General features: G+C 43.1%; 1 protein-coding gene across 2 annotated transcripts in view; it reads left to right on the top strand.

The window, feature by feature from the left end:
* Nucleotides 1-1,264: 1,264 nt before the first annotated feature.
* pcsk5b (proprotein convertase subtilisin/kexin type 5b) overlaps nt 1,265-14,947 on the top strand; it is a 67,771-nt gene continuing 54,088 nt past the window's right edge. For both annotated transcript variants that reach the window (XM_084055005.1, XM_084055004.1), the window contains exons 1-2: nt 1,265-1,829; nt 9,298-9,402. In XM_084055005.1, coding sequence (XP_083911131.1) covers nt 1,650-1,829; nt 9,298-9,402 — 285 coding nt within the window. In that variant the 5' untranslated portion in view covers nt 1,265-1,649. The remainder of the gene's footprint in view (nt 1,830-9,297; nt 9,403-14,947) is intronic.

Here is a 14,947-nt window from a genome sequence, read left to right as displayed (position 1 = left end):
TCTTCACACAGGGTGTGATTTTCTTTCCGAAGGGGCGGGAGCAAAAACAATGGCCCTCGACGCAATTGGTTAGACCTACAACCAACTACCAATTACAGTCTCCCATATTCGAATACTGGGCCCTGATTGGTCACACACGTCTTCTGGAGCAGGAAATGGATTCTCTATGGAGCGGTGCCAGACCCAAATCGCAGAGTGCAATTTTTTTTTTCACTCGCAGATTCGTCTGGTCCCAGGCTAGTGAAACGTAGGTGTGAGGGCCACCTAGCAGCGCAAACCTCTAGTATATAGGCTATATATTATATATAATTTGTGTTTGGTAGATTATATCTCTGTTGTATGCTTCTCAATAACTTTTATACCGTTGGAGGTGCACCATTTGTAAGGAACATATTTGTAAGATGAGCAGCACAGCTGAGTATGTGGGTTAAGCCCATGAAATAATTGTCAAATCTTCTCTGCAATGCCAAACAGCTTATTCTGTTGTTATAGAGGATATGCGCATGCTTAAAGTGAATGGCACATCGAGTGGCAAATCGAGTGGCAAAGAAACATGCAAAATGAGTTTAACATTGTTTAATGTTGTTTAATGCAATCAGATATGACTTTTCTGTTTGGATGCTTGGGCTGTCAAGGCCAGAAAGTATTGTTTTGACACTCAGTAGGCATTCCTGCATAACTTCCGGGTTTGATGATGATGTCACACGCATATCCTCTATTGATGGTGCTGACAATCAGGTGCCTGATTGGCACTCCAGGTACCCCAGGGGTACTATGTAGTAGGCCCAGGTAATTGGGGTCGCTGGAAGCTCAAAACAAGAGTCAATAGCAACAACACTTTTGGCAGCCCTAACACACACGCAGGCATATACACTCACTCAGTCACGCACGCACGCACACGCACGCACGCACACACACACACACACACACACACACACACACACACACACACACACACACACACACACACACACACAATACTTAGTTTTTTCTGCACTACACTACACTATACAAATTGTCCAGGCTTGAATTAAGTGGGTTTTTTTTTTGATGGGAGAGAAATTTGATTAAATCGATGTCTTGAAGCCAGGGGTCCAAGCGGTATCTACATTACTTTCTGGAGTCAGCAGCACTCCAACAAGTGTGTCTTTAAGACCCAGCGGAGCTAGGAGGGAAACCCCGCGGGTTTAGTTGTTTCTACTCTCCCGAGTGTCGCTAGTTATTTGGGGGGAGGCGCTGTTCGCTGTAGCCATTTCGCCACATGAAAGCCCGATGAGCGAACAACCAACATCCGAGTTGTTCTGGAGAACACAAATCAGCGTTGGGCTCTGCACACAGACAGACTTCCTCCTCCACCGTGGAAAGAACACAAACTATCTAATGCACAACACGCGTGGATAGCAGAGCCGCGAGGAACGTGTGGACGCGGAGCTTTTTGAGGCATTCTTCTTTTCGGGCTCTGTTCTGTTCTCCTTCCCCCCCTCTTTTCTCTCCCCTTTGCGTGTATGTGGAGGTTGAACGGACAGTTGGGCTTCTATGAGAATCTTTCTCGTTTGAGAAAGAAGTGAAGTTTGGTTGTTTGCCTTGTCTGGGCTAAGGAGGAGGAGGGAGACGCGGGAGAAGAGTCGGGTGAAAAGTGGGGGAAGAAGATGGTCCTGAACGCCGCTTCGAGACGGGGCTTGCTGTGCGTCCTGGCGATCTATCTGGGGGTCGCGTCCCCGCCGTGCGACGCTCGGACTTACGTCAACCACTGGGCTGTGAGGATACCCGGGGGTCCGGAGCTCGCCGACCGGATAGCGGAAAAATATGGCTATAGGAATATGGGACAGGTAGGAATGGGATGTCTGTGGCTTCAATCAAAGTTGTTTGTCTTTTTTTAGTTGTTTGTGTGTGTTGTCTTGTTTGTATCGTCACAGAACAAAAAAAGCGTAAAAGGTCACTTCTTTGTATTAGTAATTAATGATCAGAAACAAACTGTCATTACGGCGGAGGTTCAAACGTCAAGGTTAGAGCCTCTCTCAGACTCGCAGCCCACCCCTTAGGTCTCACAGAACCAGTCTAAACGTGTGCAGTCACAGTGCCCTCTCTAAATTATATACCTTGATTCCTGTTAACTCAGCCCCTCTTGCGGCTTTTTAGGCCTCGTTCACAAACACGCATGTATACATACGCACACACACACACACACACACACACACACACACACACACACACACACACACACACACACACACACACACACACACACACACACACACACACACACACACACACACACACACACACAGAGAGTCTGCCATGAACCAAGGGAAAGACTGGGAAGAGAGATGGGAGAGAAAAGAACAATGAGACTGATTGGAAGCCGATGGCACAACAGGTGCCCCACAGCGGAACGTGTCAGTTTGCAGGACATGCAGAAAAAGCATCGGCTTTAATACTGTTAACTAATTTAATGCATTTGGTCCTTTTTGGCAATGTTTCTGTGTCATGTCAGGTTGCTAGTGTGGGTTTTGTTTGAGTTTGAGATATAAAAAAAACGATTTCACCCATTTCTAACATTCAGGGGTGTATTTGTCAGGTGATACTGTTTGTTATTGCAGCTTGAGGAAACCCTTATCCTACGCTGCCTGTTATGATCCAGCGTTACTTCTTATTATTCTAATACTGTTACATTACATTGTAATTATTATAAAGAAGAGGAGTCCTTTATTTTCTATACCCATTCTCTACTCTCATTAGCAATCAGGTCTGTTGCCTGTGCCTGTCATTGGGTTTAAAGCACTGTATCTCCCAGGCAATTTGTTCTGCTGTTAGTTGTTATAGTTTTTAACGTATCTAGTGAAGAGGGGAGCTGAGATATCTTCTTGTTGTTTTCATAAACGGTGTTGGGCTGCCCGCCACTGAGTGAAAACGTAAAGTAAAAATTGCACATCGTCATTTTCACCCAAACACAAATAAATTTGGGCCCAGTGGTACATTATCATCAACAATCCATAGGCCTACTTGCAAAAACAAGTTGACTCTTGGACCAGAAGCAAGGACTGAAACATCATGGTTAAGACCAAAATGAACCCCAACTTTAAAGTTGGGGATGGAAGGCATTAGACTTGTATTTGTTATGTTTGGAATGAATGTCATTTTATTATTTAACAACAGAGGCTTGAGCAGGGAGAGGGATTCACGTGGTCTCTTAGCAACATCATAATTGAAATAATTTGCCCTTTGATGAGCCCCCACCGCACGCACGCACGCACGCACGCACGCACGCACGCACGCACGCACGCACACACACACACACACACACACACACACACACACACACACACACACACACACACACACACACACACACACACACACACACACACACACACACACACACTCTCTACATGGTGACCGAAATAGGCTGGTAGTTCAAGCCCACACTTGCTTGTGCTTTCTTGACTCTCAACGTGAAGACAGCATGGAATAGAAGGGGGCATTCTGACAGGTTGTTGTGGGGTAGCCTAGTCAACAGCTATTGAACCCCCTCCTCTCTCCAACCCACCCACACAGTATACTCCCCAGAGAGTAGGCCCTAATGGCCCTATTTACCCCCTTTCATTTACGGGAACTAATAGTAGTGCCCCTCAACCCCCCAATTGTAGCCCCCTTAGGAATTCAGCAAGAAGTGTAGTTTGCCCCCCCGCCCCCAACCTCCACCCTTCGCCCTCATTTACATCTCAATAAGGAGTGTTCATTGGACTTTGACACCTCATAGACAAGAGGTTTGCTTTACTTCCTGGATTTGGGGTCAGCTGTGCAGGGTGATAACAGCACACTCTAGTCTGCTAATGTGAACTTTGACCTCACCTCCCCACTCCTACAACAACCCTGCTTCCCACAGTAGTGATGAGGGCCTTTGTCTTTGTTCAGTACGGACGGTTGACGGAAACTAGGGTCAGTGTGTGTCACAATGGTTACCACCAGTTGTGTGCTAACACGACTTGACTTGCATATAGGAGCTTTTTTTTTTACATTCACAAATAAATGCATACATATTGCTTACCTAAACAACCTGCATATACAACAGTGCAATTTTAGACCTGAAATTTAGGTCCATGTCATTAAAAGTGACATTACAGAAATGTGAGTTCAAGATGTGTGTTTGCATATTGTGAGTTGAAAATGATTAATCTAAACAACAATACACTGTGAATATATGTTTTGGCTAAATGTGTTCCAAGTTGGTTTGCGTTTCTATTTACATTGCCTATTACATACATAGTCTATTAATTTAGCATATGATTAAACACCGTTGCTTAAAGAATCAAAGAAAAAAAAAGGCGCAAGAAACTCTGCAACATGACACAGCAACCTCTGAAGTCACATACTTCAATAGGTTACCAATTTAAGTGTAACATCAGCAATGCAAGGATATTTTCCTTGAGTTTCGATTATAGGCCTTAAAAAGTCTTGAATGCAAAACTGCTGATTTTAATTTGAATGTTTTATGACCTAATCACAATCATATCTCTCATAAGCTGACACATTGAGAGAGGGGTGGTGGAAGTAGGAGAGGGGAGGAATAAAGAAGGTAATCGTCTTACAATATACTATAGAGGCCCCTACCCAGAGTAAGACACTGGCTCAGACCTCAAACATGGTCTGATTCTGAAGTAGCCGATGAGGTCCCTCAGACACTGACATCAGCTCAAAGTGTTTTCTTCTTCTTTTTTTCTAAGTTGATTGAGAAGATTTGGAATGGTTAACTGGGAGGTTGAGCATCTGTGCACAAGTTCAACATGCCTAATTTAGCCTATCACAATATTGTCTACAAGGTCAGAATATACCAACAATACTGTATATCACTTACTGGCTGAATACGTGGCTTTCCTAATGTTTGTATTGGAGAATTTCCAAATTCTATATGGAGATCCACATTAAAATGTATTTTTTCCTTTGAGCACATTCCTGAGTAATGGATTGAATCTGTACTTGGTATTGGATATTGCTTAAAATGTACAACTGGCAGTTTTGATTGGCAGTGGAATGATTGATATATAGACTAACCCTAGGTGTACTCTTACTGCAGAGTTATGATGTATCCATCACCTTAAGTTACTCTTAACATAACAGAAAATTGGATTGTTTGCTGTTGACTAACGTGTAATGAGAGCATATCTGTATTCTGTAGTGTGGGCTTTTGATTTAGTGAAGCTATAGCCATAGTTACTCTAGCTGTGAAAACCAAGGGCATGTTTGTAGAAATACCGTTTTTAAAAATATATATTTTGGGGGCTTTTCTGCATTTATTTGGATAGAACAGTGAGTGAAGATTGACAGGAAACGGGGAGAGAGACGAGGAGTGACACGCAGCAAAGGCTGTCGGGCTCAGGAATCAAACCCGCGACTCGCAGTCAGTCTACATCAGAGCCTTTTTGTGGTATGTCCCTTAACCACTAGGCCATCAAAGCCTCAGGGACCGTCTTTAAATCCCACTGTACTGTATTTGCGTGTTTTCGATCATGGCTCGTCATTCTCTGCTGGCCTAAAATTTAGTGGTGGCTGTATAAATACTGAAGCAAGCCGCTTATTGAAACCGGCCTCAGCACACTTGATAATCTGTTTGCATTGTGCTTCTGTGTCATTTAATGTGGTGAAATTCTTCCATGCTTCTGACCCTGTTGCTATGTTTGCATGTCTTTCAATGACAATGCAGCACACAGTCTTACTGAAACCAACTGGTGGTGCTTCTTTTTAATCAAAGCTGTGCATGTGACGTACACTATATACCTATATAGTTCATATTCCTGCCTATCGAAACAAGAAAATAAAACATTTCACAGAAGAGAGTACTTAAGAATATTCTTTTGACATTTCTGTTTCGACAGTGACAGTGACAGAGAGAGAGAGAGGAAAGGTGGACAGAGAGCAGGTGAATCGCATACAAGCAAACAGTCTGTCCGGCATGGAGTTGAACTGGCGATACGCTTAAGAAGGCATCATGCATCCATTTGGGTTGCGCCATGACCATTCAGCTCTCTGGTCGCCCTGAGTGTGTATTAGTTTAGTCTATTATCAATGCAATATAATTCCATTTCAAGCTATTAAAAAAACAAAAATTGTACTGGAACATTCAGTCGCCATTCAGGCGACTGAATGTTTTGGTTGTTGCTTTTTTACCCCTTTTTCTCCCAAATTCGACTAGACACTACCAGAGCATGAATATTGGTATCCTTTATGAGTCCTATGTCACGAACTACAGTACCTCCCATGAGCAAGCCAGTGAGTTGAGCCCATAGAGTTAAAAATAATAGAGAGGGCACCGGATATCGCCTCCCATCCACTTGCATTGAGTTGCTCACCCAGCGCATGAGGCGAAATCACCCCTTCTTCCAGGTTGGAAAGTGTGATGGGCGTAGCCTATTTGGGGCCACTGTGATACGTTCTGCGTCACAGAAGTGACGCGTTTTACGCCACAGAGGTGCGCGGCCCGTGCGCAAGATTGTGCGCAAGCTCGTGAGTCGAGCCCATCGCTCATACATTGTGCACTGGCCCCATCCGTTTAAGCTGCAGTACCTATGAATGGCCAGCATGTCCAATGTGCTTCAATGCAACCACTGGGTTCTGGGGGCTTGGTTGAGCCCCTTGGTCGATCCATGAACTTTCTTCTTGATATGGGCCCAAGCTTTCAATACCAGTGTTGGCCACATGTAAACTTTTGCTTCAGAGGCGTATACCAGATTTGACCTCTAGTCCAGGCTTGCTTCAAAGATCCCCTGCGGTCATCGGGGCTTGGTCTTTCCTTTCTTCTACAAATCTCTCAATCTCAACATAGTCTCGCCGAGACTATGTTTTGCCCCCGTCCGTGCGTCCGTCGTCCGTGTACAGCTAATCCCCGGCACCGTTGGACCGATCAGCGTGAAACTGCATACACTCCCTGGAGACTAGAGCCGAACTTCTGGCCCAAATCTTTCACATTGGCCTGTTATAGCGCCGTCAGGAGGATATTTTTGCAAAACAATCTTTTTTATATTACTCCTAGAGATTTTGTCAAAACATCACGCAAATCGGTACACATTATCTCTATAGTTATGTGATCAAGACGGATCTATCCTGCATCCTGATTGGCTAAGATTGGCATCTAAAGTTTGCAGGAGTGGCTCGTTTTGAACAAAATGCCTCAAATCATGAATGCAGCGCCTGATTGCCGTGAAACCTCGCACGCACATTCCCACTAGGCCGAGGAACAAATTCCACCCTTTTCATTAGCCTGTTATAGCACCAACAGGAGTCCGATTTTTGCAAAACTATTTTCGCACTTTGCTATTACACCTACAGATTTTGTCTAAACATCATGCAAATCGGTACACATTATCTCTATAGTCATGTAATCAAGACGGACCTGTCCGATTTTTCATTCTTCATCCTGATTGTCCAAGATTGACTTCTACTACTTGGCATGGCGGATTTTTCTTGTCTTTTCATATTTTCATTAATATGATATGAACTTCGTTAGAACATTGGGTTGTATAGCTACCTGGGCATGATATAAGTACAAATATTGTCAATCATCTTATCTTTATCTTTTGAGAAATGGGTTTTAAAATCACATTTAAGATCAAACACAAACTAAACAAATTCTGCCATAGTCCTGTTTTTAATTTTGAGAAAGGTAAATGCCGGTATTCATGTTATATTAACTTTTGAAAAAAGTTCTGTACTAGTACAAACTAAGCGATAGTTGACCAGTATTCGTGTAACGTGAGTGGTGATGCCATTTGGTGAAATGGGTGAAAGCAAAGACGGTACAAAAAAGGTTTTGGCATCATTTGCTTTGTTGGTTCTCATTTGTGTTAAGTGTGATTTTGAGACCTGGTTGCCATGCAAAGCAACAGATAGAAGGTGAAAAATATACTGTATTTGACTTAATATCATGGGCAGGTACTCTATATCACAAGGTTGTACATAGTTCAACATCACTTTCAATGCATTTCAGAGAGAAATAGGTGTGACGGTTACCAGAGAAAATTGTCATCATAAAACCACAGCTTCCAGTCTTATGATCTTAATTAGATCATCCAATGAAGCCTGTGAAAAGGGAAATGCCACATGTTTATTCCAATAGTTAAAATGTCTTCATTTAGAAATTAGATTGTTGTGCTGCTGCTTGTTTTCTAGAGAGCAGAGTACAGACCGCAGAGAAGAGGGGACAGTGAATATGTGGCTTTGAATGCCATGTCTTAAACTTTGGCCACAGACATATTGGCAGGGAGCAGTGTCCCTAGAATAGAAGTTTAGATGCAGACTAAATTGATTTGACAGTGAGAGGAAACATGCTGTGTTGCGGAGCTACTCATCCAGGGTGGCATCTGCTAACATGGGGCACATTATGTTAATGTGTTGAGTCCTCCATGACTTGATCATGTAAGAACACCTCGAGTTTGTGGATGCTGTGTGTGGTGATGCTTTACATTTGCAAAGCTATGGCTTCTAATTTAGCTTTTAATATTCTAGGACGAGAGAGGGTGTAGTTTCCATCAGCTTGAAAGACCCACCAATAATGTCATGTCAGGTTCATCACTGAGCTATCTGCAGCCTGCCTCTGATACTCAGAGCAAGTACTGTACATAGAAATGCTACCATCTTATAGTGAGCATTACTGGGGACTGCTATGTGATGGAAATAAAGTTGGAAGAAAAAGTTGACTTGTTCCTTAAAGGTTAAACTTGTATCTGCAGGATTAGGGTCAAATGGGTTATGGTTAAGGATAGGTAAGAAGATATGGTCTGAATGTAAGTCAACGCAATGCCCCCAGAAGTTTGTCAAACCAATGAGCACGTCCGCGTGTGTGGATGAAAGGTGATCTATTGGGGCCTGTGGCAGGGAGGCGTTTGCCATGGATCAGTGATGCACCACTGGACCCTTGGCAACCATAGTGGATTGGTCACCTGAGGGATTGTGTGGACTTGATCAATTATTAAAAGTAATCACCATTCCACAGCTTGCTGTCTGTCTGCCAGCGTATCTTATATTTCTCTAATCTCTTAGCTACTCAAAACCTGTCTGTCCTTTTGTCTGTTATTCCTCCCTCGCCAACAAAATATCTGCATGTCTCTCCATTTACCTTTGTTTCTGTGTTTACCTGTATTCACTTTGTCTGCCTTTACTTTTTGGATCTGTTAAAACATATGCACTTGAATTTTGTTGAGATGTATTATGTACAAATGATGTTGAAAATGTTCCTTTATTTTAAACACTCTTAACGTAAATTAACACTCAGGATTTTACTAACACAATGTCTGTGTGTTGCAGATTGGGGACCTGAAAGACCACTACCACTTCTTCCACAGTAGAACAATCAAGAGGTCCACTCTATCCAGCCGTGGTCGCCATAGTTTCATCTCCATGGAGCCCAAGGTAAGTTTACAGTAATGTTTCACAGTAAACAAGCTCCTTGTGAATCACTACCACATGAGAAGACAAACCATTTGAGATTGGCATTGGCATCCAAAACAAGGCCTTGTTAAATATCTCACCTGTGCTTTGACAGTGTTTGATTATTCAGAATAAGCTATTATGTAGGCCCCCATTCATAGGAACTAATGTCCATATAAAATATTCCTTAACATTTTAAGTCTTTAATTTGGGTTCAGGATTAATAGGTTTGTCTACACTCATGAATTTCCACAGACGATACCTGTCGTTTCTCCCTAGTCTTCTTGCTTTTTACTGTGACCAGGTCGTAACCCTGATGAATAAATAGTGATAAGTGAGGCCCGTTCTCCCGGTGTTGTACGTTCTTCACAGACTGTGAATGTTAGGTCAGACAGTGTTTGTCCTGAGGTAACCCTTCCCTCTCCATCCTATCGCCTCACATCACCGCACCAGGTCATCAAAACCCACCTGCATTATTGATGGTGATGGAACCTCACACCGCATCTCCTAGTGACTGATCTTGTTTGATGATGCATACAGGACAAACACACACTGACTCGAATGTGACTCTTTGAAATGAATGGGCTGAAAGGGCAGGAACAGATTAAAGTATGAACATTACTGCATGGCCAAGTTTGATGGCATGGAATGAAAAACAAACAAACACAACGATTAAAGAATACTAGTCCCTGCAGCAGGTCAAAAAAGCTTGTCACTAGATGGCCACCCTAGAAAGGGTGGCCATCTAGACATTAGAGCGTTTAGCGTCGCAGATTCTGTCAGGTTTGGCGAGAGAAACAAGCAATCCGAAAAACAAGTAATCAGGTCTATGAAAACACACACACACACACACACACACACACACACACACACACACACACACACACACACACACACACACACACACACACACACACACACACACACACACAATACAGAATGCAGCTGCTAATAATATGACTGTCAAGTCATATTTATTTCTTGTTTTAATAACTGTAAACTGTAAACCAACAGAAATTCATTAGCGCGCAGCACACATAAATGATTTACACAGACATTTTTTGGGTCCAAAGAATTGATGTCCTTGAAATATCAAAATGGAATACAATTCCGAAAATAGTTTCTTAATTCTCATGTTAAGGTTTCAGAAATTGTCTTTTGGGAAACTCCTGTACCACTACTGTAACACATAAGTTTTTGTATAGAGGGATGACACGTGGCCTTGTTGAAAATGCAAATACAATTCTTAAACTGTACATTGAATTACCTGCTCACCAGCCCCAAACACCATCCCCCGCATGTTAAATGAGAACAAATTAACCGCTGTGCATGGCTGAGTGTAAACCCTTTCTCTTCTCTTCTATGGAATTCCCTTCATCATTTTGATGTGTCATGAAGAGTTTGTGGAATTGTCAAATGAAAGTAGGTGCATGTTCCATTGTTGTGTGTGGAAAAGGTGTAGACATATTGACATGGCCTCATCTTGATTAATGACTTGTTTCACTTTTGGCTGTGTATTGGAGTGTATTGAGGGCTGAAGTAGATGGGTTCCTATCAGTTAATAAACCGAAGTGCGGAATGCTTGATGAATGCCTTGCTTTGGTCTCTTATTAAATCTTCGCGGGGTGGAATCGCGAGGGCGGGGTGGACTGGGGTCGCCAAAAAACAATCCCTCATAATATGGGGTTGTGGTATAAAAAAGTTTGAGAACCCCTGTTATAAACAATCCTGGTTCTTTGCACCAATGTCAGTCTGCTGCTGAGTGACGGGTGAAAATTAGGTAAATCATTAGCCACCACAACCATCGCTCCAAAAATGTATTGTTTGCAACTTTCTTGAAAAGTGGATTTCATGGCGATCCTAGGTTCACCCGACAACAGTGCCCTGCTGTGGGTGTGCACATGTGTACAGTCAGTGTGCACCTGCCTGTATGGCAACCATATGAGCCTACATCTGCGTTGGTGTATTTGCTAAGGAAGGCATGTGTGAAGAATGCATTCCAATCCAGGATGTACGAGTGTGCGTCTGAATACGTACGTGCATGCATTTGAATGTGTTGTGTGACTGCTGAGGAATGAAGATAGATTGATGTTATGCTTGCGTGTTTATTAGTTCATGCTGATTGTAGAAGGAAAGAATGTGAGGAGCCGACAAAAGTGGAAGTGAGGAGGACGAAAAGGCAGAAGGGAAGGAAAGGATACGAGTACTTGTCATCAACCCTTTATGCTTGAAACCCACCAGGCGCACAAGCATAAGCACAAGGACGCTGATTTTCTTCTGCTCCATATTAATGAATGCAGCCGTTCTCACTGCCCGTGCACGGACGCTCCAGTCGCACATGCGAAGTTCTCCCGCGCACATTCTCATTGGAATGCATTGACCAGACGTCCTGCTGTGGCCAGGTTCTGCGAGAACAGTCGCACACAAACCTACGCGCACAGTAAAGCGCGTGAGAGATGCTTTTTTTTTTTGGTGGGTTCCCAGCGATACTCCTCTGTTTTCCTCTTTCCCTCCTGCACTGCTGACTTCTGTTTCTGTGCTCTACATTTGTTCTGTCTACCTGCTGTTTTTACTTTTCATCACCATCCTCCTGTCTCATCAGTCTTCTTTGTAGTTGCCTTTCTCACTAGTTTTTTTTGTTTCTCTCGTGTTTCTCCCTCCCTCTCTCTCTGCCTCTCTACCCCCCTCCTCTCTCTCTCGTTCTCAGACCGACAGTGCGGCATGGTAGGCCTGTGTTTTGATGCCAGCTGGCATAAGGGACGAGAGAGAGGGGGGGGGGGTGGTTAGAGTAGAGTAGTGCGGGTCAAAAAGAACTGAGGAAAGAAAGGGAGAAGAGCTGAAGGAAGCGAAAGACAAGACTACAAAATTGCACTTCTCGGAGCACAGATTTCTGCCAGGTCTGGTTGCCTACCCAGCGCTGTGTCAGTCGTGGGGTGCAGCTGTCAGGACACGTCGAAGCTGTGGGGTGAAATACAGTTTGTGGGGTTCGTGGCGCCTCCTATGGGCACAAGTGAAAGCAGTTTTGGAGGTACACTCGAAAGAGGCTCCTCAACATGCGATTCCAATTTGGATATGATTGGATGTTGCGTTCATGATAAACCTAGAGAAGGCAGTGAAGGAGAGGACGGTCCCGGTTGTCGGGCTTCCCTTACCCTGACTATGCTCTTAGGCCTAATTTATGCACTTGCAACAAAAAAATATGCATTTCACGTATAATGACTAAATTAGACTTAAAGGGGAAGGGAGATGGAGGGGCAGTTTGGGGTTAAGTGTCTTGCTCAAGGACACGTTGACACGACCGGGGCCGAGAGGCCAACCGGTGACTTTTTGATTACCAGAAGCCGGCCTGTCTATCCACTAAGCTACGGTCGCCCCTAAAGGATCGAGCCAGCCAGGAGTCAAACCTAGAATTCCATTTTCTGATCCGTAGTCACGTTAGCCATTGCACCATGAGCCTCTGGGGGACACAATCTGGCATGTACCTAATGATGTTTTGCAATGGGGCTTTGTAATAAATAATGACGTGTGTGTATGTATGAGAGTGAGTCAGAAGGGTGTAGCAGTGCCACAGGTGTGCCCTACCAGCCACTGTACTTGTAGTTGTTGCCATTACCGTTTTATTACACTAAACTATCTGCCGTGTCACCTAACCACGGGTTAAAGGTCACTTTCTCCTTAGGGCTGATGCTAGTGATTGACCTGGCCCAAGTCAATTCCCTGCAGAGATTGATCCTACATTGGTAAAAGCTTGTTTATACAGTACATTTCATATTTCTTTTAAACATTTTATTTTTGTAATACTGTCAAGGGACTTGGGCCACATTCAAGGTTTATATATTGTAGCCTACCTTACAGTACAGAACCTTCTCTTCAACCTAGAGCAGCTGTCTAAATGTGTTTATCTGTACAGCTCATGCTTTTCTCATGCACAGAGAAAAGCAATGTTCTTCCTAGGAAATGAATAAAAAATATTATTTATCACACAGAAACCTTGAATCTCCATATTTATTTTGAACCCCCCCCACTTTTTCAATTTTATACTTTGTCACACACACTGTCACGCAAAAGTAGTGACGGCTACCTTTGCGACTCTCTACGCTTTATAATTCTACTGATAACTCATACTTCAGGGCCATTTCCGCAGTGTTTGCAACCATAAGCACTACTTACAAACATGTATACACTGTTCTATGCTGAATTGTTCTAATAATGGTTAAATAATGATGTTGGCCCTCAGAGTTGGAGTGGAAAAAGTAAAAGGTTGCCATTAAGCTGATTTAAATTCACATAAACAAAGACATCAATGACACGGGTAAAAGAAACGCATGAGAATAGTTGCCTCTCCCTGCATAATTTCCCTTCCTGCTTAATTCCCCACAGAGATGACAAGGAAGAAACAACTGTTAAACTCATCCAGGCATTTTCTCAACTCGGTCACAGAAGCATGAGGATTCCAGGCTGGTTTGCTTACTTTTTAAACGCTTTTATACTTGTGGCCCTTTACCCAACCATGTGCGCTGTGCACACTAAACCAGAATAACAGAGCGAGCCAAGAGTTATCCACAGCTGAATTTTTAAAGGGATATGCTGAAAGGCTGCAGGGTTGGGTAATGTTTATGATGGGCTGCAGACCTCTTGAAGTCGTGGCACATGAACAGTATTTTAATACCTCCAAAATATGAGTATTTTTGTAATCTAATCTTAATCTGTTTTAATCCCTTTAGTGCCATGAAAGCTACAATTCTTATAAATGTGTATTCACATTAGATGTCAATGTTTATCCACGGTCATTTGGATAGTGCCAAAAACGAAAATTTTACTACGGCATTCCAAATTGTGCCATCACATTGGAAATGTGTGCACTAGGCAATGTTTTGACCGAATCCTCAGATAGGCTGTTCAGGGTTCAGCCTGCAACATAGGCTTCAGACTATCTGATTGATGTGAAAAATGTTGTCATCGACCCCATTTTGAATGATGGACGAGGCGGTGTGTCAACGTGATTGACAGAACGTCGTATTTATTTTTATCCCCACCAAGCCAGAACGGCCGATGGCAAGGGATTCTGTTTTCGGTCCTGTCCGTCTGTCTGTCCCTCCCCGTCTGCAAACGGCTAGTCTCGGCCATCACTTGACCGATCTGCGTGAATCCACAAGGAAAAGGAAAAGTCCATGGCCGGCCTGATGACAGGCGGTGGTTAGGCCGTTTTACTGTATTATGTATAGTGTGATTAAATGTCACACTGGTGATAGAGTGCATTAAGTGGAGTGAAACAATAGCACTAAATACTGTAAGCAAAAACTAAATGTTTCTGCCTACACCTTCAGGAATGTCATTACTTTTTGCTTTTCTTGTTTAGTTGTACCTTTCTGTAATTGTATTCTTGCTCTGTAAAGCACTTTGAGCTGCATTTCATGTCATGAAAGGTGCTATACAAATAAAGTTTATTATTTACTTAAAGCACCCAATGACCACTTATAGTGACTTATATAGTGACTATAATTTATTATAAAATTAATTATGATAC

Source organism: Gymnoscopelus microlampas (assembly GCF_963454915.1).
Source record: "Gymnoscopelus microlampas genome assembly, chromosome: 4".
Taxonomy (NCBI): Eukaryota; Metazoa; Chordata; class Actinopteri; order Myctophiformes; family Myctophidae; genus Gymnoscopelus; species Gymnoscopelus microlampas.
This window is presented reverse-complemented; position numbering and strand designations above follow the sequence as displayed.